The following is a 27,080-nucleotide window of genomic DNA, read 5'->3' on the forward strand; positions in this document are numbered from 1 at the left end:
TTGATTTCCACATTCATATACAGAATGTTTTTAAAAAAATTGCTTTATCTCTGCAGGTTAGCTACTCGAAGAGCCTTTGTCCCCAATGTGATAGTAGTTTTCTAAAAATGCTGTATTATGTTTAAAGGGATGATGGTAGCATATCAGCACAAGGCCGAGTGTTGACAAGCTGTGATCTGCAGGTGCTGCCACAAGCAGTTCTGGTCCAAACCGGGATCAACCTAGTCATGCAGCCAAAGTCCGGTGGCAATTGCTTTAATTTAATTTTTGGATTAACTCTTTGATGTGGGATTGTTTTTATTTTACTCATAGAGTTCTTCTAGATGCTGGCCATGATAATATTGAGCCGCTCTCAGTTTTTCCAAATTTTGCTATTGACCGTCCATCATTGGTTTCATGAGGCAAGCTTCTTTTTCCTCTTTCCACTTGTTTTGTCTTGTCTGTAATTGGTCTAGTCTGATGTTCTCATAAGGATTTTATTCTTTCTAATTTGTTTTTGATTCGGCATAGATTTGATTTACTCTGATTTTATGCATCCATTCTTTTGGTTCATGTATATTTTAAGTGATCATTTTGTCTCCTTAGAAACCTTGACTAAAGGGTTATCCTCAGTCTATGCCATTAAACCTACATATTTTTCCTAGGAGTGGCTGCGCCGTCAAACAGTGAGTCACCGCTAAAGTGAAGGACTTGAAAAATTAAGGGTGCGTTTGATTTATTATTTTGGATAAAATTTTGAGAATACTATTGGGTAATTGAATAGGGGAGTATTACGAGGTAAAATTTAAAAATTTCTAAAAAACCCCCTATGTTTGCTAATTTAATTAAACATCCCAATATATAAAAATTGTGTAAAATGACAAAAATACTCCTACCACCTGCAGTGCCAGATTCCAACCACCACCGTCGGAATCTGGTCGAAAAATTGCGTTACTACACAGACCAGTCGGATCTGTGTCGTAACGCATCGATACGGCCTTTTCCGACCAGATCCACCACAGATATGGCCGAAAAAGGCCAGATCTACGACCAGATGTGGTCGTCGACTGTCACAAAGGTCCATCTTTGGCCGTCAGTGACAACCAAAGATATAGTTGTCATTGTCGGTCGATTTGGCTGTCGTTGACCATCAACGACGGCTATTTCTTTGACCATCACTCACGACCAGATCTAGCCGAAAAAGGTCAAATCGGTGAATAACCGGCCATTTCCGGTCGTGGTATAAGTCGTTGTGACAGAATCCACTGGAATCTGGCAAGTATGGGTGGGTGGGGGTGTTTTTGCTAATTTTTTAACTTTTTTCTGGGGGTTTTATGAAATTAATAAACTTAAAGGGTTTAAAAATAATTAAAAAAATACACTAATATTTCTCAAATAATGTGTCAAACAATATTTGGGGAATAGGATTGGGAATATGGGTAGAAACATTGAACCAAACGCACCCTAAATTTCATCAAATCTGAAATTTCCTCGCGTTATGTAGAAGGGTGAAAAAAATTAGGATTGCAATTATGGCGATCTTAGAAAAGATGGAAACAGTAAATGATTTCGTGATGAACTTGGTTAATGTGAATTTAAATTGCATTGTCGAGCAGTGTTGGGATGAGATGGAGTAGATATATGTTATAAGAACTATCATGGCAAAAGAAACTATAATTTTTGAGCTTGTGATGGATTTTGGTATATGTGCATTACTAAAATAGGTTTTTAGTGAATTCTAATAATTGATGTTGTTGAGTTTGTTTGAGCAATTTTAAGCTTGATGAGGAGAGGAATGATTGGATCAGGTGAAGTATGGATTGAAAGACTTACCTTGAAGTTGATCATGATAATCACATGAGGGATGTTGCAATGTTTAATGCAAGCTGACTCTACTGGCATTCTTGGATCCTGTAGTCTCGACAAGCTTGTTGGCTCTAGTGAGATTCAAAAGTTATGAAAGTTTAATGCTATTGAGAGTTCTCTAATTTAGGGGATAATTTGAAACTGTATGATCTCTCCTCTTAGGAGAGTCGTTATTTGGCTGAAATTTGGCATTATCTTAACATGTTTTGTTTACCATAATATTTTCTCTGCCCATCTTTGCTGGATGGCCACTGGAAAATCATTTATCTATCAGTATAATGACTTCAGAATCTTACCATAGTATGTTTGTACAAATGTAACAACTCGGAGTTGATTATAAGACTTAAATTCAAATAATGACTATGTTATAGGGTTATCATGTGCTATGGCTCAGGGAATTTGTCCTAATCATGAAAAAAGTAATTTTCTAAACTTGAAAGAAATAATTCCTATAGAATATGAACTTTGTTTTAATTTTTAATATATTTAATATACCATTTGAAAACTATTCATGTCGATGAATTTGAAAAAAAAAAAATATATATATATATATTTGTTTATTTGTTTTACATTAATTCTGTAATTGAATAAATTAATAAATATTAAGAAGATATTTTTAATAATCTTTTACTTTCAAGAAAATATTAATAAGTGCTTTAGGCCCACATTTGCAAGAGGCAAACAAAAGGCAATTGCAAAGAGCCCATAAAAAAAGATTAAATTAAAGGAATTAAAAACGTGAAAAAGAATTAGAACTTGCATTACTGAAAATGAAGATGATGAAAGATGGCCCTTTAATCATCTCACTTAACATAAGGAACATGAGCTGCAAAGAAAATTAATGTGAAAGAATCGCTGCAAAGTAAGGCCTTAACGAATACACGAAAATGAAATTGAATTTAGTTTCTTAAGATTTGAGACGTTTTTTGATTTCTGAAAGTGCATTCCAGGATGCTCTTCTCATGAAGATGAATTTCGTAAACTACAGACTTCCAACTCAGGTTTCTCAGAACACTTATCCACAGTAAATTACTACTTTCTGAGCAATAATATCAATACTTCCCCTGTCACCTGTTGAAGCTAAACTTAGCACACGATGTCAATTGATAAATTAACTGAAAAATGATATCAATATATGGTTAGGAATCTATTCTGGAAAAGTAGAAGTTGAACACTCAGTAGTCAATTCACAAACTTGCAGTTTCTTAATAACCTTTAGAGATTTGTCAAGATTTCCTGAGAGAGCCCTCAAAAGGGAAGTCTTCCCACAACCTGGGGAATCAAGCAGAAGAGTTATCCTGAAATAATAAAAGAGGAGACAATGAGGTAAATAGAAATACAGGATTTGGCAAGAAAGTATTATTTGACTTCTGGAATCACACTCCAAAGGAAAAAGAGTTAAAAACATAATTGTATATTATACGATTGACAAAAGTATCCTAAGGAATGAAATCAATTAACCTTTTGGACTGATATGGCTCCATGGTTGTGACTGAGTCCAACAGGTTTACAGATTACATCTACAAATATAGTCTCCGATATCTTTTAGTGTTTGCCAGCAACTAGTAGAAAGATATATCCCAATCAAAAGAAGATTTGTACAAAACGCTTATTTCCCAAGTCATAGTGGTGGAGGAGCAGAGATAAAGAATAGATACAATAGCAGGAATAGAGAAAATATCAAAACCAAAACTTAATGGAAAGTGATACCTGTGTATGTGTTCCTTGCTTCAAGCAGTAGCCAAGAAACAAGCTTTCAGTTTGATTTTCTTAGTGATTGAGGATAATGAAGTCAACATTTATACATAGCAAGATTTCCTAATGACATTTAAAAAATGAAATGAGATGTTTTTGTAGACAAAGATAAAAGTAAATCTGTTGTATAAAGAAGCAAATATAACATCATATCAGCAACTCAATTGTTTAATAGGAGATGGAAGAAAATTTAAATTGATGTTATTGGAGAATGAAAGTCTAAGACCATGCACAATAACTAATTGAAAAAAATACAACAAAATTTCAGTTGTTGGGTTTTGGCCAAAGAGGCAGGAAAATTATCCATGCTATCCCTCAAAGACTTATGAATCATTCGAAGTTCAGCATAGCCTCGGTTTGATTTCAAGAAGCTTCCTGTGGCTAAATGAGCTAAGAATCTCTGTGGCAATTTTTTGGCCATATTGGGCAATGTCATAAACCAGTTATGTTTTCTCTCCCAAGGTAAGTAGGCTGCATTTGTCAGGATCAAATACAATTCCCAAATACAGTAAATCAATATATTAGTTGCCAAAGTTTGAACTTCAGACACCTATGAGCACATATAGTAAAGTTGAGCATTGGCTAAATAATGTTTGTTCAAAAAAATCCATATAGGTCAAAGGTGATAAAGTTCAAAAATGTCAACTACAAAGTTTAATTAGTGACTGATGGCATGCAAGAAACATAAAAAGTATATAAGATTTAATTTTGTTTTTAATATCCAAGTTCTTACAGAGATATTAAATGTGATGCTTTTATGATGCCCTTTTTTAAATCAATTCAATCCTTAGCTATCTGGGCGTGAGAATCTTATTGGATATGCTTGATAGTTTTAAGTACTCTTTCATAGGATCCTGAAGCATGAGATTCAAGAGTTATGAAAGTTTAATGCTATTGAAAGTTTTCTAATTTAGGGGATAATTTGAAACTCTATGATCTCTCCTCTTAGCCGTGAATTGATTAGGAGAGTTGTTATTTTTAATAATATTTTATTTTTAAGAAAATAATAATCATATATGTGAAAGAGAAATGCTATAATTGCATAGTCAAGTGTTAGGCTGACTCATGCTTTAGGGCCACATTTGCAATAAGCAAACAAAAGGCAATTGTAAAGAGCCAATAAAAAAAGATTAAATTAAAGGAATTAAAAAAGTGAAAAAGAATCTGAACTTGTGTTACCGAAAATGAAGAAGATGAAAAAGACATTGATGCAACCTGTGGAATCAAGCAGAAGAGTTATCCTGAAATAATAAAAGAGGAGACAATGAGGCAAATAGAAATACAGGAATTAGTAAGAAAGTATTATTTGATTTCTAGAATCACACTCTAAAGGAAAATGAGTTAAATACAGAATTGTATATTATACGATTGACAAAAGTATCCTAAGGAATGAAATCAATTAACATTTTGGAGTGATATGGCTCCATGGTTGTGACCGAGTCCAACAGGTTTACAGATTACATCTATAATGTAGTCTCCGATATCTTTTAGTATTTGCCAGCAACCTATAGAAAGACATATCCCAATCAAAAGAAGAATTGTACAAAATGCTTATTTCCCAAGTCACAGTGGAGGAGGAGCAGAGATAAAGAATACATACAATAGTAGGAATAGAGAAAATATCAAAACCAAAACTTCATGGAAAATGATACCTGTTTATGTGTTCCTTGCTTCAAGCAGTAGCCAAGAAACAAGCTTTCATCTTGATTTTCTTAGCGATTGAGGATAATGAAGTCAACATTTATACATAGCAAGATTTCCTAATGCCATTTAAAAAATGAAATGAGATGTTTTTGTAGACAAAGATAAAAGTAAATCTGTTGTATAAAGAAGCAAATATATCATCACATCAGCAACTCAATTGTTTAATAGGAGATGGAAGAAAATTTAAATTAATGTTATTGGAGAATGAAAGTCTAAGAGCATGCACAATAACTAATTGAAAAAATACAACAAAATTTCAGTTGTTGGGTTTTGGCCAAAGAGGCAGGAAAATTATCCATGCTATCCCTCAAAGACTTATGAAAAACTAACTTTAGTAAAGCCTATCATTCGAAGTTCAGCATAGCCTCTGTTCGATTTCAAGAAGCTTCCTGTGGCTGAATGAGCTAAGAATCTCTGTGGCAATTGCCATATTGGGCAATGTCATAAACCAGTTATGTTTTCTCTCCCAAAGTAAGTAGGCTGCATTTGTCAGGATCAAGTACAATTCCTAATAACAACAAATCACTATATTAGTGGCCAAAGTTTGAACTTCCGACACCTATGAGCACATATAGTAAAGTTGAGCATTGACTAAATAATGTTTGTTCAAAAGAATCCATATAGGACAAAGGTGATAAAGTTCAAAAATCTCTTGAACTACAAACTTCAATTAGTGACTGATGGCATGCAAGAACATAAAAAAGTGGCAATCAGAACCCCAAAGACTTATACTAAGATGACTAAGAGATAAGCATATTAATTGATTTACATATTTCTTCTGAATCACGCACTTGCAGCATATTCAAGCACACCATTGGTCCGTTTTAACATTCTCACAATCATGTGTACTCTGAAGTTATGATTTTCTCACTTCTATCCTCCATATTTTTATCTATTGTACTCTATTAATTTTTAAACAATTTTTACCATAGCTCCTTATTGCCACTGTTGAGACATATGACCGAAATGAAGAAAGGAGCAGCACAAAATTACTTATTGGCAATAACCCAAAATTTATAATCATGCCATTGCCCCCCTTCAACATCTTCACCCCCACTACACTTAGTAGTAAATTCACAAAATTGCAGTTCCCTAATAACCAAAAACTCTGCTTTGCTAGTCATGGTCAGCCTCACCCAGTCGTAAATTCATACAGTAGTCAATTCCAACAGTTAATGAAGATCCTTAAACTTTAATGTCACATACCCTAAAGGGTTAAAGGGTTTCACTTTTACTACCACTACACATCAAAGCCCCAAACCATGCAGAACCCAAACCAACGAAAAAACTTTAAACAGTTGTGCGTTGTATACGAATATAAGATCAGCATCTAACATGCATTTCCATTTCTAGCTTTTCGGACCACAAAAGCTTTGACCAAAATGAAAAACAACCCAAAAAGAATAAGAACAAAAAAAAAAAGCTTTAAAAAGAAACAAGACTACAAGAGAAGGACAAGCTTTAAACATACATCGAGTCCCTACTCGAACACCTCTCCTCTACTGAGCTCATAACTGACTAAGCCTAAAAGCCCAACAAAAACAAGACTTTTATAAGCTAAGGTATCCATCATTAGATCAACAAATCTTATATATAAGAATAGTCTTAAAACAAAGTCCATCCAAATCATCCTATCATTAAGAGAATAGTCTCACGAGTTTCAATCATGTAACCTTAACATGCAACGCACACATACTTAAAATTCTACAGTTATCAATTTCAATAAAACCACCAGCTACATTGTCTAATTATTGGTATAATTATTTTTATAGCAAACTATTAGAACTTATAATATATTCAAAAGCAAATTTCTAAAAATATAAACAGTTTATTTCCATATCAATACGCTATCAAATTATTACTTGCGCAAGTTGAGATACAATTTAAACCGTACCAGATTTTTTTCCAGATAAATATATTCAGAAGCCATTCAATGTATTTGCACTTCATGATCCTTGTTGCACCTCTACTAAATCGGATCAAGTAATCTAGCAACAAAACACAAAAATCACATTTTTCAAACAACTTTTCAAGCAAATCACGCTTTAAGACTGCAACTTCACAGATGAACACATTGTGTTCACCTGTCGCCTAGAACCCAGACAAATACGGCGTCAGTTTTCAACTTCAAATCTGCTTGAAGCGTAATCAACATCATTTTGCACTAATTTCACCGATCGTTGGAACAGATTTGGGAACAACTTGGCAATCTCATCTGTGAAATTGAAAAATTAACAAATATTCATACATATGTTCTATTAGGTTTAATAATCAGTATTTGAAACGATGAAAATGACCTAAATTGCCGGCGGATGAACTGGCGAGACCGTCGACGATTTTGAAAGGGTTACAGAAAACGGAAGCGAGAGGACGCGCGTGGTCCATAGGACTCGTTTGAAATTGCCTGTAAACTGAAGCCATGCAGTCGGATACTAGAGAGGACTTGACTGCAGCCGGATATCGCCGTTAGCCACCAATGAAAGAGACACCTAACTCTGTCACGGAGCAGCTGATATCACCACTGTTAGATTTAGTGTTTAATTAATATTATAGTTAACCTTATAATTTCTTAAAATATATACCCCAAAATCTATAAAATCAATTGAATTTCCGAAGTCAACTTATATAAATTCTTTTGAATTATGTTTAAAAAGAAATGTCAACTCATCTAATACCACACACTTACCACATGACTTTGCTGTGTGTTGATGAACATTACAATTTCCTTTCTAACTAATAATATAATCAACCTCATCATCATCATCATCATCATCATCATCTTCTTCTTCTTCTTCCTCATTATAATCTTCATCATCATCATCATCATCATCTTCTTCTTCTTCTAATCTTTTCCATAAGTCTAAACAATCTATAATCATAAAGAACAAAAATTCAATAGTAAAATAAAAAATTGTAGAGAAAATGGATCATAATTTATCAATTAAACAAGAAAATAAGGAATTTCCTCAACATCTACTTTAATATATGCTTCAAATTAAAAACACATATAAATTAACTTTAAGGAAACATAAATTATAATATTGTAGCTTCTCTATATATACTTATAGTCTATAATTGATTCACTTGGAAGATTTTAATTAAAGGCAAAATTAATATTAAAGACTATTGAGGATTGACTAGTATTAATTCAAATGAAGGAGAACAAAAAAGTCTGCGATAAAAAAATATATTGTTAAGTAAATGAATACTTACCATTTTGTAATAGTTGTATGATCGTATCAATGCCACTCTTCAAACAATCTTTACAGTTCAACTCTCGCAACCTTGGCATGCTTAAGCCTCCCCCAAAGAAAGTTTTCATTTTGAAGCATCCACTCACATATAATCTTCCTAAATTTAGGAATTTTAAGATGTAATTCCCATAACATAAACATGTAAGACTTTCTAAATTATCCAAGGTCAACGTATTCAATTTCTCAAAAACAACTTCATATTTCTCTATATTTCTCTCATTTGCCAATACTTCTATCATCATTTCACAGCTTTGTATTGACAACTCTTCTAATTGCACCAGACTTTTGGCTCTTGACGATGACATTAAGTTTTGCATTCCATTGCAATAGCTTACCCTCAAAGTCCTCAGTTTTTCAAAAGATACTAAAGTTGGCAACAAAGTAGTCAAATTGTGACAATATTGCACCGCCAAACTATCAAGATTTTGAAGAATTAAGTTCAATCGAGAGTCTTGTTTTGAAATGCACTTTAAATTTAAAAGTCCCTGCAATTCTACATCTTTTAATTTCGTGAGTGCTCCAGCATGTTCTTTGTCCTTTCCAAATGAGAATATCTCTTCATATGAACTCACTTTCAATATGAGTTTTTCAAGATTGTTAAATTTGTGAAGGATTTGAATTGGAACATTGGTATATTCATCATTAATCAATTGAAGAGTTTTTACTTTGCCAAAGCTCTCTTGAAACGCTCCTTCCCAAATCGACATGACGTCCCTTCCACTTAATGTCAATTCCTCTAAATTGGAGACAACCTAAAGAAAAATATGTCAATCAAATTAAAATTAATATTTCCCTTAAAAAATATATATAATAATTATATATATATATATATATATAATTAAGCAAGAAAAAGATATTCATTTAACTTTTTTTTTTTTTCCTTACGATTACCATGTAATTAGTCCAATTGCTTTATTGGGCCACCTATAACCCTTGAATCAGAATTAAAAAAAGTTAACCTGGGGGCTGAAATTGATACCTCTAATTAATGTTGATTTGTAAAATATGATAGTTAAAAACAAGAATGTGACACGTGGAATTAGCCCAGCCACCGGAACAAATTGACTTTTTGACAAGCCTTATGCTAGGATAAGCCTAGTTTTGCATAACACTAGATTACAACTTCCAATGCTGGAAGGATATATGTGTATCTTATTCTTATGCAAAATTTGCATTACAATACTTATACACAAACTAACTTTTAAAAAACAGTTTATTATAATTAACGCTAAAAACATAATATTATTATAAAATAAATATTTAAATAATTAACTGAATACATGTACCTCTTCTTTGTGTACTTGTTGAATGGTTTTGTTAAGCTCATTCCCCTCAATCTCTACTACCCTTATTTCCTTCCACTTAAATTCAAACTCCGCCAAGCTCTTATAATTGACTTTGTATAACTTTGGTATGCTTAAAATTCCTTGAGAGAAAGACTTTATATTAGAACTATCTCCTATATTTAACTCTTCCAAAGATGGAAAATTAAAAGAGTAATTCCCAGAGCAAAAGCATGTAAGACTTTGTAAGTCTAGAAGTGACAACTCCTTCAAATTATCAAAAACAATTTCATTACTCGTTGTTGCATCTCCTTCTCCCTCATTTTTAACTATTTCAATCAACATTCCACAATCCTCTATGCTCATTGCTCTCAATTGCACCAAGTTTCTAGATGTTAAAGGTGTTATTAACTTCACCAAGTTTCTACATCCATGTACACATAGAACTTCAAGATCTGAAAGATTTGGAAAGAATAGCTCTTTGTATTTATTACACCAATATAGTTCAAGCTTATTCAGATTTTCAAATCCTTGAAGGAGTTGGAGTTGATTATTTGCTAACTCATCACCTTTGATCGTAAGAGCTTTAGATTGACTTTGCCATATAATCCTTTTCTTACCATTCTTTAATTCAAATACCTCCAAATCATGGTTGATCTACAAATCCATCGTAAAACAAAATCCAATTAGCTTTATAATTATATACTTAAAACAAAAGTTTAGTTATTGGTTCAAAAGTCATAGGCCAAACCCAATCAAATTTTGACAAATCAACTACAATCGATTTTAAAACTATTAAATTATATTTTATTAATATTTAATATTTAAAATCAATATTAAAATTTGCATTCAAAAACTATTTTTGTAAACTACAGATTAAATATACTTTTTTGTTTTTGTTTACATTATTTTGGAAAATAGAAACATGCTTTTCAAATGAATTTTATTTTTATTTAAATGAATTTAGATTATTCTTCAAAGGGCTACCATGAATCAAATTTGTGAACAAATGTTTCATTTATGTGATTTTACCAATTGCACCCCTTGAAACCGAAAAACTACTCAGCCACCACTAACTTGGAAAACTACAATATACATCTCCTCCTATTCTCTATTAAATTATTTGAATCTAATGGAAACGGCTACAGATGCAAATCATAGCCACAAATCGCATGGCTGTGGTGCAACCTTAGATTGTAGACATGATTGATGGCTATGACTTCAACCCCATTTTGCAACTGCGATCTAACGGTTGTAGGCACCACTACAACCACTTTCAATTTTTTTTTCACTTTTTCTGAATTATTTTAAGAATAATTTATAATGTTATTTTATTTTTTTAAACATTATAGAAATTAAATTAATATGAATTTCTTAAAAATTTTTTTTTTTTTTTCCCCAAATTCTATTATTTGAATTTTCAAATTTAGTATTTAATGGTTACAACTTTAAAAATATAATTTCAGATTTTGTACATATTTTTTTCTTTATATTTTCTAATTTTATCTTCTATTTTAGAAATATGCTTGTTTAATCTTTCCTTTTGGTATGAAATGTCAATTTTATCCTCCTTGACTATAAGTTGGACTTTGGACATTTACTTATTAAAGCTTCTAATGCAATTAATTAAAAAATGTGGCCTATAACATTATCAAATAGATGTGATAATTGAAAAGAAATCGGTACATAATTTATTGATAGTTACCTTAATATAATTTGATTCAAAATTTAATTGATTTATTACTCTTGGCCACCACCAAATCATTTTAAAATAATTTTGAATTTATGATCCCGTTTAGGAGGCTTTCAAGTTGCAAACTTTTTGTAAATAATTTCTTCAATAATAAAGTGAATCACCTGATAAACAAATTTCTAGTAAAATTAAAATTTCACTATTGATTTCTAGAATTATATCGGATGATTTATTTATTTATTTATTTTAAATCTAGTATGTAAATGAGTTTAAATGATAAGGTCCTAAAGCAAAATTGTTCAAATTAAATAACCATTAATTTTTCTAAATTTTCTTTCCAAGGAAAAATAGAGATGTTAAGAATTCTATAATTAAAGTTTTTGAAATAAATGTAATATATATGAAGTAAGTTAAATTTCTTTTTCAATAAAGAATGAAATAAAACATTCATACCTTATCGTCCAAGAAGAGAGATTTTGGCTCGGAAATATGAAGTTCACCCTCTTCAGCATTTTCTTGAAAGCCATATGTTTTGAAGTGAACTTCTCACATTTTATCACCACCAACTCTTTTAACATTGGCCATTTAGAAGTATGTATTCCAAGATAGAAAGTTGTAAGTTCTGGTAGATTTTGAAGCTTCAATAAGGTCACATTCGGAAAGACAAAATTGACAACTGCATTCGTTCCCTCCTCTTTTGCAACAATCTCTTCTAAAACTTCACAATTTTCAATCTTTAGTTGTTGGAGTTGGTGGAGGCTTTTGGCCAAGGAAGACAGAAATGCATATTTTATGTTTCTACAATTCCACAAGAACAAGTGTGTCAAATTTTGATAAAAGAAATTTGGATGTTGGTTGTAGCAAATCACTGTAGAATTGACATTATACTTCAAATCAAGGGAAATGTTCTGTAGTAAAAGTTAATAGTTGTTTCAATATAAAGTAATTAAAAAATAGTAATTATTGTTTTTAGTGGATTAGAAAAATGTATCTTTTTGTAACTCTTAATAATTTCTGAAAGGCCTAGCCCAAACTAAACAAATAATAATATAATAATGTCATTCCCTAACACAACTGTTTATTCAACTAAGGTCAATACTTAAAATTATCTTCTTGTCTTCTAAGTGTTATGCACTTGTATGGATAAACTAACAAAACTTGCTTTATCCTACTATGACTTGCAGTCTTGTAGCTAAAATATAATATTATTAAAATATATAAAAAATGCAAAAATAAGTAAATATTTAAACTAATTACTTTTAAACATACCTGTTTCTTGTATGCTCCTTGTATGCTTTTATTAAGATCATTTCCCTCATTCACTACTTCCTTTATTTTCTCCCACTGCCTGTTAGTCTTGTTGAAGCTCTCATATTTGACTTTGTGTAACTTTGGTGTGCTCAAGATTCCTTGAGAGATAGTCTTCATATTGGGCATTCTCCTATAGTTAACTCTTCCAAAGATGGGTAATTAAAAGAGTAATTCCTGGAGCAAAAACATATGAGAGTTTCTAACATTCTAAATAACAACTTCTTCAAATTTTTAAAAACAATTTCAGTACTCGTTGTTGCATCTCCCTCATTTTCTACTATTTCTATCACCATTTCACATCTCTCTATGCTCAGTTCTCTCGACTACACCAAGCTCCTAGCTGTTGAAGGTGTCATTAACTTCATCAACTCTCTACACTCTCTTACATTCAGAACTTTAACATTCTGGAAAAAAGCTAAGGATGGTCCTAGAGTGATCTGCATTTGTTTCTCATCCTTTCCACATGAGAACATTTCTTTGTATCCACAAGAATATAATTGAAGATTTTCTAGATTTTCAAATCTATAGAGGAGCCCAAGTGGAATATTTGCTGACTTATCATATATGATCTCAAGAGTTTTAAATTGACTCTCCCAAGTAATACGTGTCAACTTATTCTTTAAAGACAAATCCTCCAAATTAGAGTTGATCTACAAATCCATTGAAAAAAAATCTAATTAGCTTTTTAATCATTATTCGAATAATCTAAAAATCTATGGCTTCTAAACAATACCCAATTTCATTATAAATGAAGATTCATGGATCTTCAAAAGTAACAAATTAGATGATTGGTGAGAGAGAAGAATATGAAAAAGTGTTAAATCTCTTTTTGAAGGAAAATCTTAAAAAGTTAATTAATTTGATAATGTCATAGTCACATTCACCCCATGGTTTTTGTGAATCTCCTTGACATTATATCATTTTAAAGATTTGCTTCTTCTCTTATGTTTGTGGATTCTTTTAGATTTCGGGTTTGTTAATTGGGCCTAAGCCCATTTTGTTCCCTCCATTACCCTTGTTTCTTCATTACTACTTCTGTTGCGCTTTTCAAGTTTTTCTTTATATTTTAGTTATGAAACCATTGAAATTGGTTTAAATTAACTGTGAGAAGGACAAAGGGTTATTGCATATGATTCTTTAATTTACTTGTCAAATTAATTTCATAAAAGACACTACTATCCTATGAAAATTAAACATGTTCTAAACAAACTTATCTTTTTCTGGTGTGTATAGAAAAAAGGAGTCCATTTTTGTCATTCTCCCTATTATTATATGGGTATTTATATCTTATAATTTTTTCACTCTTAAATTTAATGGTAACTAACGTAATTTTGTCCTCTCACAGTGATCCTTCTTATGATTTTTTCCAATCATAAGAAGGATCACTGTAAGAGGGATAATGTTTTAAGAAACTATAAGAAAAAGAAGACAAGCTCCAAAATAGTTTTAAGAAGGGATAAAATGTTATTAGAGATAGTTAGATTTAACATTTTGTAAGGATATAATTTTATACAACTTTAAAATATTTTTAGTTGGAAAGTCAATTTATATAAACTAATAATAATTAAAAGATTTATTGTTTTTATAATAATTAAAAAAAAAAAAAGTAAATTAAGCAAGGGCCTTGGCCAGCTGCGCACCACTTGCAGGGCTAGCCATGTTGTGAGAGGAGAGATTTGGCAGCTGCAAATTGTGAGTAGAATGACTTTGGTTTTGGGGAAGTATTAGTTGATAATATCTGAAAATAAAATCATATTGATAATTTCTAGTAAATATTTGATCATTTCTAGAATTATACTGGATGATTTAAACATAGTACTTTAACGAGTTTAATTGACAAGACTCCAGGAACAAAATTGTCCAAATCCAATTGACCATTAATTTTTATTTCTTTTTTCTAAATTTTTGTTAAAAAAAAAAAGATGTTAAAAATCACATTATTAAGTTCTAATTTATGTAATACATATAAAATGAAGGCATTTTTTTTTTCTTTTTTTAATAAAGAAGTATACAAGAAACTCGTACCTTATGCTCCAAGCAAAGGGGTTTTGGCTCTGGGATATGAAGTGAATTTTCTTGGAAGCTTAGATATTTTGAAGTGAATTTTTCACATTTCTTGATCTCCAACCTTTTTAACATCGGCAACTCACAAGTATGTATTCCAGGATAAAAAGCTGCAAGTTTTGGCAAATTCTGAAGCTCCAAAAAGGTAACTTGTGGAAAGGCAAAATTAACATCTTTTGCTTCTTCTTCTTCCTCAACAATCTCCTCTAAAACCTCGCAATGCATTATCTCAAGGTGTTGTAGAGTCTGGAGGCTTTTGGCAATGGAAGATGGAAAGACATATTTTATTTTTCTACAACCCCACAAGATAAAGCTTGTCAAATTCTGATAGGAGGAAGACATAAGTGTTGGAAATTGGTTGTCCCAAATCTTTCCGAAACTAATTTTTTTCAATTCCAAGGCCTGCAAATTGGTGAAAATAACCTGCAATCAAAGTTAATTGTTGTTTCAATATTTACGAACTCATATGAAAAAAAATAATTGATTCTTATGGATTTATAGATGAATATGCCATTGCCATAAACAATGTGTCTTTTGTCTCTATAATAAGTAATGAAATTTAACATAAAATTAAAATCACTAGACAAAAACGCAAAAGAGAAGAACAAATAATTCAATATCAAAACTCTGTGTTAACAAATAAGAATAAGCATAAGAAAAGAGAAGAATATATAATAGAGAAGTGCAATAGGTTAATGTCAATCAAACCTTTTCGTTAAAAAGTGGCTTGAGATTGTTATCATCACCAAAAATTTTGACTAACCGTAAGAGTTCAACATTCTTGAGAATTTGTAATTGGTCTAAAGAGATGGCATAATCATATCGAAATTCAAACATTCTTGAAAATTCATACTGACCATAAATGTTGAGCTGTTGACATCCTATTGATATATTGCACCTTTTAAGCTCTCTAGAAAAGAAGTCTTTAGGCATTATCTTGTTATTTTCAATATATATTTCTAAACTGGTCAATTGAGATAAGTGCTTCAATTCCTTGAGTACTTCAACATTCCACTGAATACTACATCCTTTTATATACAATTCTTCCAGTTGGGATAGTTTTGATATCACATTTGGTGCAATAACTTCTAATTGCCAACAATTGCTCAAATATAAAATCTTTAACTCAGTCAATTGATCCATTTCTGTAGACAACTCCTCAATATTAGTATTTCGCAAACTAAGGACTTTAGCTTCTTAAGCTTTCCGACAATAGCAACATCTTCAATTTTGCTATCATCTAAACACAATGTTTGAAGGTTTGCTAGAAGATCAAGTGACGACGGCAACAACTGTTGTATTCTAAATAAATTTAGAACTTTTAGCTTTGGCATCATTGTGAAAAACTTCATAGAGATTTCGAAAGAAGAACCCCTAAGAAATTCAAGTTTTGGACAATCTAATGCTTCAGGCCAAAGTTGAGTAATAATATTATTACCAACTAAAGAGACAATTGTGCATTTTCTAAGTTTATCTTTATCCTTCCATTCCTTTTCAATGTCATTTCTCTCTGTAAATACATGATGATCTGTATATGCACATGTTAAAGCAACAATGCGAACAATGTCATGCATAGAAAATCTTCCTTCGGTTCTACCATCAAGTAACAAGCAAGAATCTTTGAGTTCCTTGACCACTGAATCCAGTCTATTCCGTGCTTGTTCTATTGTAAGGTTAGCTCCTTCAAGTATACCCAAACCAACGATATTCTTGAGAAAGTCTAAAATGGAAGTATCGTTTTCCATTAGACTAAGAATTATGAAAGTTTTCTTGAGCTCATCATATTCTAGATAATCGTATCTCAACTTAATTTTTGAATATTCCTTTTCTAAAAGTCTTGTGAACTTTGCTGGGGAAGGCGTTCTTAGTATTAGCAAAGCATCTTCCCATTGAGATTTTTGTCTCCTGTTCCTTAATGCCTTTGCTATAGTACAAATGACAATAGGCAAACCTCCACATTCTTTGCATACATCCTTTGGTAAAGAATTCAATCCAGGTGTTTGAATAACATTACCTGCACAAGAAGCTATGATTATACTAATTGCATTTACTATTCACATGCTTTTGGTTTAGAAACAAGAAAAGTTCCAAGTGTTGTTATTTTCCCTCGAGCTATCTTATTAGACTTTTTTCTAAACTGAACCATAAAAAAGTATATGAAATTCTAAATAAACTGCACTTAATTCCAAATAAAATTCCTTTCCACTCTTCATCTCTAAAATCATAGAAATACATTTTGTCGTATCAAGAGCTTTAAGACGATATTTATAGAAAAGAAAAATAAGGCGATGAGAAATGAGGAAATGTAAAATAAAGCTGCCAAGTCAATTCTCATTACTGTGAATTTAGGCTGAAAATAATTAACTAACGCCATCTAATAAAACTAATTCAAATATTAATGAATATACTTTAGATTTAAGTCAGAAAGTAATGTTTAGTCCATAACTATTATTTCCTGAGATTTCTGTTAACACTCAAGCCCTTTGAGGTTTTAGAAATAACAATTATACCCTGTTGACAGACAGCCATTATGAAACCCCGAAAAACTAGGGTGAAGGGTAGAGAAGTATATACTCAATGGTCGTCATCTGATTTGCTATGGTTGTTGTGGTGGTGGTCTAAAGGGTGGGTTGTGGTGTGGGTGCAATGGCGATGGTTGTGTTATGGATGCATTGGAGATGGCAATAATATGGAGGTGCTGTGGTGGTGCACGGGAGGCTAAGGGGTGTGACGAAGGTTGTCAGTGGCTACCGATAGGGGTGGGGCACAATGTGGGTGAGGTTTGTTACTACTGGGTTTTAGGAGGAGTGGAGGGTACGAAATTAAAAATGAGAAAGAAAAAAAAAAAAGTTAATTGAATTATTTTTCAAAAGAATCAGATTAAAAAATGAATAAAAAGAGAAAAAAAAAATAGATTACGAATTTAAAAGAAAAAAATTACGGTTATAAAATTACTTTAAAAAAAATCAGATTAAAATATGAATAAAAAGAAAAAGAAAAAAAATATGGTTATTAGATTTGAAAAAAAAAAAAATGAGAGATTAAAATAAAAATGAGTTACACTCAATCCCAGCCAAACCCCATCCAGCAGCTCCAACCTCTTCGCAACCAAAGAGTGTAGGTGATTTGTATGATAATCTTTCACTTTTTATGATTCTGGTTTATAATTATATGATTGTGGCTATTAATGGTGGTGGTGGGTGGGTTTGAAAAACTGGCGGTAGTGATGTCGTATGTATAGAAGGTTGTGATTTTTGAAGAGAGGGTAGTAAAGAAGCAGTGGTGATGTTCTGGGTATAGAAGGTTGTTTTCTTGTAAGTGATGGTAGCGGATTGGGGTGGTTGACAGTGACGAAAGACTTGTTGTGCGGTGGTGGCAACCTGTGGTTGATACTTGATATTAAGGACCTAACCAATACTTTCTAATTTTTACTGGTGGACCAAAATGGATTTGCCTCAGCAAAAAGAATTACAGGTTTTGTTAGAACTTAGTTAGAAAGATCAGGTCAAATAAAATGAGACAAGCTTGTAATTAAAAAATAGCCCTATGTTAGAATTGTTTCTGCATATGGAAATTAAACATAAAATTTAATTTTCAGAATATTTAATTAGAGAATAAATAAAACTGATGTCAAAGGAATTTTCAAAAAATAATAATAATAATAATAAAACTAAATTAGGTTTCTTGTTTTTAATGAGAGGTTACGGAGATTAGTCAATTTTGCCCCTAAGCCAGCACTATTATTCTGTCAATGGAGTAATTATACACATTTTGAAAATATTTCATGTTATTACTACTTTTAACTTTTTATTTATTCACGTTAAACCACAACACAAATTTTACGTGTCATCACATTAAAAAAAGTTACGATAATTACCTGCCATTTTCTTGAATAGGCTCCAAGCTTCTTCTTCATTTAAAATACCCATCCCGACATTTTTTGCAGAACCCATCTTCTCCAACACATCAACGTTTCTTATTGTCATCAATATTTTACTTCTTCCACAATCAGCTCCATAAGGAATTCCTACAATCTTCAAATCTAGCTCTTCCCAAATATTATCTACGATTAAAAGGATATTCCTCTTCTCAATTCTTGAATATAACTTACTTGCTCTTTGACTCTCATCTTCGATTGCATCATCGAATTTGACACCTAACTTGTTTGCAATTACTGTTTGAATTTTTTTTGTATCCGGAGTGTCTGTTACCTGCAAGAAAAAGAACCACAAAATAAACAAAATATAATAATAAAAAGAAAATCTTAAACTGATAACTATGCCTTTTTTTTAAAAAAAAAATATTCATCTACTAAAAAAATAGCATAATGACAAAGTAAACCTCAACAGATAAACTAAACTAAAATATATAAAATTATAAATAAACAACAAAAACAAGGATTTCTTCATAAAAACAAAGAAACAATATTCTATTGAATATTTTTTTCCCATTAATTAAACTTCCTTGTATAGATGCCTAAAGTTTAATTAATTTCACTCAAATAAAATTAATGATATAAATTAAATACTAATAATTATCACTCTAAATAAATATCCTAATATAATAAAGTGACACCCCTTAGTTTAAACATTACCTCAACAAAAACAATCGCATCAAAGAGCTTATCCATCTCGGCTTTCCTACCAATTTCCTGCACAAGAGTGGTCTTGCCTAGACGACCCATCCCATAAACACCCATCATGTATATCTTCTCATCTTTTAATGCCTCCCATACATTCTTCTCAGTGGAGTTTCTTGATTCGAATGCCAAATAATCTTCATTATATCTAAGCCATATCTCCTTGTGAATAGTAGGATGGGAAACTTTTTCGAATCTTTCTTCTTGCTGCAGGAGTGGACCGATATTATCCACCATTAATTCGGATGCTGCCTTGCTATTTTTGTAGCGGGTCTCGCGGTCAGTGCCAATTGAACTTTGGTTTTCAATCAACTCCTCTGCTTTAACGATGATAGAGTCAACATCCTCTAGCCACTTCTTCACATCCTCTTCAATCTCTTCCACGTTGTTTTTAGCCTCCTCAACCTTACGCTGCACTTTCCGTCTCGCATTCTTCAGCTTCAAAACATCATCTCCGAGCTTGTCAAAGTTATTCTCGTAGTCGGATTGTTGAATAGTTGAATAGGAAACTTTATGGAATCCTTCTTCTTGCTGCAGGAGTGGACCAATATCTTTCACCATTAATTCGAAAGCTGCCTTGCTATTTTGGTAGCGGGTCTTGCGGTCAGTGCCAATTGAACTTTGGTTTTTAATCAACTCCTCTGCTTTAACAATGATAGAGTCAACATCCTCTAGCCACTTCTTCACATCCTCTTCAATCTCTTCCTCGTTGTTTCTAGCCTCCTCAACCTTACGTTGCACTTTGCGTCTCGCATTCGTCAGCTTCAAAACATCATCTCCGAGCTTGTCAAAGTTCTTCTCGTAGTCGGATTGTTGAATAGTTGAATAGGAAACTTTATGGAATCTTTCTTCTTGCTGCAGGAGTGGACCAATATCTTCCACCATTAATTTGGAAGCTGCCTTGCTATTTTGGTAGCGGGTCTTGCGGTCAGTGCCAATTGAACTTTGGTTTTTAATCAACTCCTCTGCTTTTACAATGATCGAGTCAACATCCTCTAGCCACTTCTTCACATCCTCTTCAATCTCTTCCTCGTTGTTTCTAGCCTCCTCAACCTTACGCTGCACTTTAAGTCTTGCATTCGTCAGCTTCAAAACATCATCTCTGAGCTTGTCAAAGTTCTTCTCTGGTGGAACAGTAGGATAGGAAACTCTGTCGAACTTCTCTTCTTGCAGCAGGAGTGGACCAATATCATCCCGCTTTATTTTGAATGCCTTCTTGCTATGTTTGTAGCGGGTTTTCAAGTTGGGGCACAATCCCTTCAAACATCGGGGGTTGTTTGATTTATCTTGAATCAACCTCTCTGCTTGAACAACGGTCTTCTCCACATTATTCTGCCACTTCTTCACATTTCCTTCAATCTCTTCCACATTTCTTTCAGCAGGATCAACCTTACGCTCCACCCTGTCTTTCGCATCCTTCAGCCTAATAAGTTCTTCTTGGAGATTGTCAAAATTGGTATTGTAGTTGTACAAGTACTTAAATTGATGCCAAATCGGAGCAGCCACCCACGTGCCAGCTTGGAGAACAACACCCAAGACACTCGAAATATTCCCGGCAGGTTCCACCATTTTCAACCCTTTGTCAAGTTTGATAAACAGAAGACAGCGAAAGAAAATGACAATAAAACAGAAATAATAACAGGACAACTAGGGTGCAAACTCAAGTAACAGAACAAGAATATGGAAAAATGTTGGAAGATACATATATATATAATTTTTTGTAAACGAGAAATAAGGAAGAAAGGATTTTTTTTCTTTAAAAAAGAAAAAGGGAATGAGAGAGAAGTGAAAAGTCAAGCGATCTGACTTTAGTGTCGTCTGAAGAGGTGAGAGAGGTTTTTGAATGAAAGTATGTTTTAGTGATTTCTGAATGATTGTGAGAGAGAGAAGAAAACTAAAGAAGAAGTAGAAGAGAAACAACAATTGATTGTAACATCCATAGAAGTCCAAAAGAGCACTTGAGTTTACTGATTTTCCATCAACTTTTCTTTTAAGTTTCAATTGAATTTAAAAATGGAAACCCACCTACTTGAGCTGTTTCTGCTTAATATAATAATAGGACATATTAAAATATTGTTTAAGGAATCCTACATTTCTACTCTCAGATAACAATTTTCAGGGATAAATAAAAGAATTATGAGTTTTGATATAATAGCAATCTTCATTCTAACAATGAGTAATACTACACCAACAACCATTTTTCACAAACTTTCTCTCACAAGCCTGACATAGCAGTTCACAATTGGTCAACTTACAATTAATTAGTAAGACCTATGCGGTACTCATGTGAGACCCGTTGTGAGTTGACTAATTACGAGTTGACACGTCAAGGTTGTGAGAGAAAGTTTGTAAGAGAAGGTTGTTGGTATAGTATTATTCTTCTAACAATATATTACAAACAATCATTCAATTATGATTAGTGATTTTATTATTTTAATATTATACATTTAGTGAGGAATTAATTCTCATATAAGCTTTTTATAAAAATGCTATCAATTACATTCTTAAATTGAATAATTCAATAAAAAAATAATTACTATTTTTTAATATTGAAAAAAAATACCCTTTCAAAATGTATTGGGGCCCTTACCCTCTCCCCAAAATATTAGCCGATTGGGGTGTGTAGTGCCCACTCTTATAAGCCGAAGACCCATCCCTTACCTATTTGATGTGGAGCTAAACATATGTATATATTTAATTTCAAGTGTTGCAATTAATATTCATATAGATAATTATAAAAACTTTTGGTGGTATATGGGCTCTAACTCTAAGCATAAGCCCGCCATTGATCAAGACATAAAATATTTCTTGCATCAAATTATTTTTAAAATTGAATATGTTAAAAAAATTGCAATTTAAAAATATTTTAATACAATCCTTAAACCCCCGAGGTTTGTCCCAAGTTTAAAAATCCCCTGAGGTATCGGCATTAACTGAAAACCCCCTGTCATTGCTCATTTTTAGTTGGATTTCTTATTAAAAGGATGAATGACTTTAATACCCTCGTCGTCCTATCCTAACACCCCACTTCTTCATTAACATGCCCAGCAACTACCCTATCATGCCCCAAACCCTCCTCCCCCTATAAGCCACAACAACACCTCAACCACCATAGCCAGGAAGCCGCTCACCGCAACCATACTTGCACAAAATAAAATAAAAAACCATTCGGACTTTTCATCAAACATCTTCTATGCTTTTATAAACTCTCCTCTTGCTAACAACTTTCTACCTTTCTTATACCCACATAACATTATTACCAAATGAAAAAAACATAGAAATACATTTTGTCGTATCAAGAGCTTAAGACGATATTTATAGAAAAGAAAAATAAGGGATGAGAAATGAGGAAATGTAAAATAAAGCTGCCAAGTCAATTCTCATTACTGTGAATTAGGCTGAAAATAATTAACTAACGCCATTAATAAAACTAATTCAAATATTAATGAATATACTAGATTTAAGTCAGAAAGTAATGTTTAGTCCCTAACTATATTCCTGAGATTTCTGTTAACACTCAAGCCCTTTGAGGTTTTAGAAATAACATTATACCCCGTTGACAGACAGCCATATGAAACCCCGAAAAACTAGGGTGAAGGGTAGAGAAGTATATACTCAATGGTCGTCATCTGATTTGCTATGGTTGTTGTGGTGGTGGTCTAAAGGGTGGGTTGTGGTGTGGGTGCATGGCGATGGTTGTGTTATGGATGCATTGAGATGGCAATAATATGGAGGTGCTGTGGTGGTGCACGGGAGGCTAAGGGGTGTGACGAAGGTTGTCAGTGGCTACGATAGGGGTGGGGCACAATGTGGGTTAGGTTGTTACTACTGGGTTTTAGGAGGAGGTGGAGGGTACGAAATAAAAATGAGAGAAAGAAAAAAAAAAAAGTTAATTGAATATTTTTCAAAAGAATCAGATTAAAAAATGAATAAAAGAGAAAAAAAAAAATAGATTACGAATTTAAAAGAAAAAATTACGGTTAAAATTACTTTAAAAAAAACAGATTAAAAATGAATAAAAGAAAAAAGAAAAAAAAAATGGATTAGATTTGAAAAAAAAAAAAATGAGATTAAATAAAAATGGTTACACTCAATCCCAGCCAAACCCCATCCAGCAGCTCCAACCTCTTCGCAACCAAAGAGTGTAGGTGATTTGTATGATAATCTTTCACTTTTATGATTCTGGTTTATAATTATATGATTGTGGCTATTAATGGTGGTGGTGGGTGGGTTTGAAAAACTGCGGTAGTGATGTCGTTGTATGAAGGTTGTGATTTTTGAGAGAGGGTAGTAAAGAAGCAGTGGTGATGTTCTGGGTATAGAAGGTTGTTTTTTGTAAGTGATGGTAGCGGATTGGGGTGGTTGACAGTGACGAAAGACTTGTGTGCGGTGGTGGCAACTGTGGTTGATATTGATAAAGGACCAACCATACTTTCTAATTTTTACTGGTGGACCAAAATGGATTTGCCTCAGCAAAAAGAATTACAGGTTTGTTAGAACTTAGTTAGAAAGATCAGGTCAAATAAAATGAGACAAGCTTGTAATTAAAAAAAGCTATGTTAGAATGTTTCTGCATATGGAAATTAAACATAAAATTTAATTTTCAGAAATTTAATTAGAGAATAAATAAAACTGATGTCAAAGGATTTCAAAAAATAATAATAATAATATAAAAACTAAATTAGGTTCTTGTTTTAATGAGAGGTTACGGGATAGTCAATTTTGCCCCTAAGCCAGCACTATATTCTGTCAATGGAGTAATTATACACATTTTGAAAATATTTCATGTTTTACTACTTTTAACTTTATTTATTCACGTTAAACCACAACACAAATTTACGTGTCATCACATTAAAAAAGTACGATAATTACCTGCCATTTTCTTGAATAGGCTCCAAGCTTCTTCTCATTTAAAATACCCATCCCGACATTTTTTGCAGAACCCATCTTCTCCAACACATCAACGTTTCTTATTGTCATCAATATTTTACTTCTTCCACATCAGCTCCATAAGGAATTCTACAATCTTCAAATCTAGCTCTTCACATATTATCTACGATTAAAAGAATTCCTTTCTCAATTCTTGAATATATTACTTGCTCTTTGACTCTCATCTTCTGATTGCATCATCGAATTTGACACCTAACTGTTTGCAATACTGTTTGAATTTTTTTTATACGGAGTGTCTGTTACCTGCAAGAAAAGACCACAAAATAAACAAATATAATAATAAAAAGAAAATCTAAACTGATAACTATGCCTTTTTTAAAAAAAAAATATTCATTACTAAAAAAAATAGCATAATGACAAAGAAACCTCAACAGATAAACTAAACTAAATATAAATTATAATAAACAACAAAAACAGGATTTCTTCATAAAAACAAAGAAACAATATTCTATTTAATATTTTTTCCCATTAATTAAACTTCCTTGTATAGATGCCTAAAGTTTAATTAATTTCACTCAAATAAAATTAATGATATAATTAAATACTAATAATTATCACTCTAAATAAATATCCTATATAATAAGTGACACCCCTGTTTAAAAATTATCCACAAAAACAATCGCATCAAAGAGTTATCCATCTCGGCTTTCCTACCATTTCTGCACAAGAGTGGTCTTGCCTAGACGACCCATCCCATAAACACATCATGTATATCTTCTCATCTTTATGCCTCCCATACATTCTTCTCAGTGGAGTTTCTTGATTCGAATGCCAAATTATTTATATCTAAGCCATATCTCCTTGTGAATAGTAGGATGGGAACTTTTCGAATCTTTCTTTTGCTGCAGGAGTGGACCGATATATCCACCATTAATTCGGATGCTGCGTTGCTGTTTTTGTAGCGGGCTCGTGTGCCGTGCCGATTGAACTTTGGTTTTAATCAACTCTCTGCTTTAACGATGATAGAGTCAAAATCCTCTAGCCACTTCTTCACATCTCTTCAATCTCTCCACGTTGTTTTTATCCTCAACCTTACGCTGCACTTCCGTCTCGCATTCTTCAGCTTCAAACATCATCTCCGAGCTTGTCAAGTTATTCGTTATCGGATTGTTGAATAGTTGAATAGGAAACTTTATGGATCCTTCTTCTTGCTGCAGGAGGGGACCAATATCTTTCACCATTAATTCGAAAGCTGCCTGCTATTTTGGTAGCGGGTCTTGCGGTCAGTGCCAATTGAACTTTGGTTTTTAATCAACTCTCTGCTTTAACAATGATAGAGTCAACATCCTCTAGCCACTTCTTCACATCTCTTCAATCTCTTCCTCGTTGTTTCTAGCTCCTCAACCTTACGTTGCACTTTGCGTCTCGCATTCGTCAGCTTCAAAAATCATTATATTCCTTTTCCAGTAATCCTATGAACTTTGCCGGTGAAGGCGCTTTTAATTCTCGCAAGGCAACTTTCCAATCAGATGGACGACGCTTGCTCTTTAATGCTTTTGCTATAGTACAAATGACAATAGGCAAGCCTCCACATTCCTTACATACTTCTTGTGGCAAAGAATTCAATTCACAGGTTGGAATTTCACCACCTGCACACGAAGCTAGGATTATACTAATTGCATTGTCTCTTTTACATGCTTTGGATTTAAAAACAAGAAAAGTTCCAAGTGTTGTTATTTTCCCTCTAGCTATCTTATTTGACTATTCTCCAAATAAAACCATAAAAAAATATTTGAAAATAAAAATAACCTGCACTTAATTCCAAATAGTACTCCTTTCCACTCTTCATCTGTAAAATTGTCTTATCAAGACCTTTAAGACAATTTTTATAATAGGAGTTGCACTAAGCACTATAACTAACTAATGATATCTATTAAAACTAATTCAAATATAAAGAATTAGTCTAAAACATATATCTTAATGAATATACTTTAAATTTCATATTTATCTTTTTAAAAAGAAGTGTAACAAATTTCAAAATAGAAGATTGAAGATGTAGAAATCGGAATAGAAATTAAGAGGATCTAAGGTGTGACAACATCTTAAAAGCAAAACAGTGCCATTTATTAGTACATGAAATTTGTATTTTCAAGTTTAAAAATTTACATTATTAAATTTGTATTATGTACACTATTATATGGTTGTGTAATTATATAGGAGTAATGCTACAGTTACCGACGATTGTGCACCGAATTTGTACACCGAATGACGTGGCACAATCCTGATCGTTGATTTATTATCAGTTAATATTAATCAACAGTCAAGATTTTGCCACGTCATTCGGTGCACAAATTCGGTGTAAACTTTTCGGTAACTCTATCATTTTTCAATTATATAGAGACAAAATACGGTTATTAGATTTAAAAAAATAAAAAGGTAGATTAAATATAAATAAGTTGCACTTAAAAGATAAAACAAGATTTAATATTTGAAACTACCTTTCTAACCCTTTATATTTTATATAAAAGGGACAGTTAAGTCTTTCCTTTTTGTGCAACGTTTTCAAGGGCAAATACGGGATTCCNAATAATAATAATTAAATTAAATTAGATTTCTTGTTTTTAATAAGAGGTTACGAAGAT

General features: G+C 32.3%; 2 protein-coding genes and 1 long non-coding RNA gene across 4 annotated transcripts; all 3 read right to left on the bottom strand.

The window, feature by feature from the left end:
• Positions 1-2,638: 2,638 nt before the first annotated feature.
• LOC116143900 lies at positions 2,639-8,095 on the bottom strand. 2 transcript variants are annotated; one of them, XR_004130183.1, is made up of 12 exons: positions 7,991-8,095; positions 7,602-7,813; positions 7,389-7,519; positions 7,199-7,292; positions 5,635-5,812; positions 5,253-5,360; positions 5,062-5,105; positions 4,780-4,841; positions 3,556-3,663; positions 3,307-3,407; positions 3,059-3,143; positions 2,639-2,916 (listed from the first exon to the last, which is right to left on the bottom strand). It is a non-coding gene; the product is annotated as an uncharacterized LOC116143900 (long non-coding RNA). The 2 variants fall into 2 exon arrangements; XR_004130182.1 differs by having other exon boundaries at positions 7,199-7,519.
• Positions 8,096-8,164: 69 nt separating this feature from the next.
• Positions 8,165-10,207, bottom strand: LOC116143869. The gene is made up of 3 exons (XM_031429319.1): positions 9,845-10,207; positions 8,645-9,310; positions 8,165-8,173 (listed from the first exon to the last, which is right to left on the bottom strand). The coding sequence occupies exons 1-3, from the start codon at positions 10,205-10,207 to the stop codon at positions 8,165-8,167; spliced, it is 1,038 nt and encodes a 345-aa protein (XP_031285179.1).
• A 2,961-nt stretch (positions 10,208-13,168) lies between these two features.
• LOC116143870 (probable disease resistance protein At4g27220) lies at positions 13,169-21,117 on the bottom strand. Its single transcript, XM_031429320.1, has 5 exons — positions 19,504-21,117; positions 18,787-19,120; positions 16,091-16,923; positions 14,871-15,332; positions 13,169-13,495 (listed from the first exon to the last, which is right to left on the bottom strand). The coding sequence occupies exons 1-5, from the start codon at positions 21,115-21,117 to the stop codon at positions 13,169-13,171; spliced, it is 3,570 nt and encodes a 1,189-aa protein (XP_031285180.1).
• Between the last annotated feature and the right edge of the window lie 5,963 nt (positions 21,118-27,080).

Source organism: Pistacia vera, unplaced genomic scaffold (genome assembly GCF_008641045.1).
Source record: "Pistacia vera cultivar Batoury unplaced genomic scaffold, PisVer_v2 Contig433, whole genome shotgun sequence".
Lineage (NCBI taxonomy): Eukaryota > Viridiplantae > Streptophyta > Magnoliopsida > Sapindales > Anacardiaceae > Pistacia > Pistacia vera.

Excerpts from the sequence above, each read along its gene's own strand:
- LOC116143870 (XM_031429320.1), bottom strand. The coding sequence starts at position 21,117 with ATGGTGGAACCTGCCGGGAATATTTCGAGTGTCTTGGGTGTTGTTCTC. Across the intron at positions 16,924-18,786 it reads CCTATTCAAGAAAATGGCAG|GTAATGTTATTCAAACACCT; the intron begins GTAATTATCGTA and ends CTTCTTGTGCAG. Across the intron at positions 13,496-14,870 it reads CCCTTTGCTTGGAGCATAAG|ATCAACTCTAATTTGGAGGA; the intron begins GTACGAGTTTCT and ends ATGGATTTGTAG.
- LOC116143869 (XM_031429319.1), bottom strand. The coding sequence starts at position 10,207 with ATGAGCATAGAGGATTGTGGAATGTTGATTGAAATAGTTAAAAATGAG. Across the intron at positions 9,311-9,844 it reads AACAAGTACACAAAGAAGAG|GTTGTCTCCAATTTAGAGGA; the intron begins GTACATGTATTC and ends ATTTTTCTTTAG.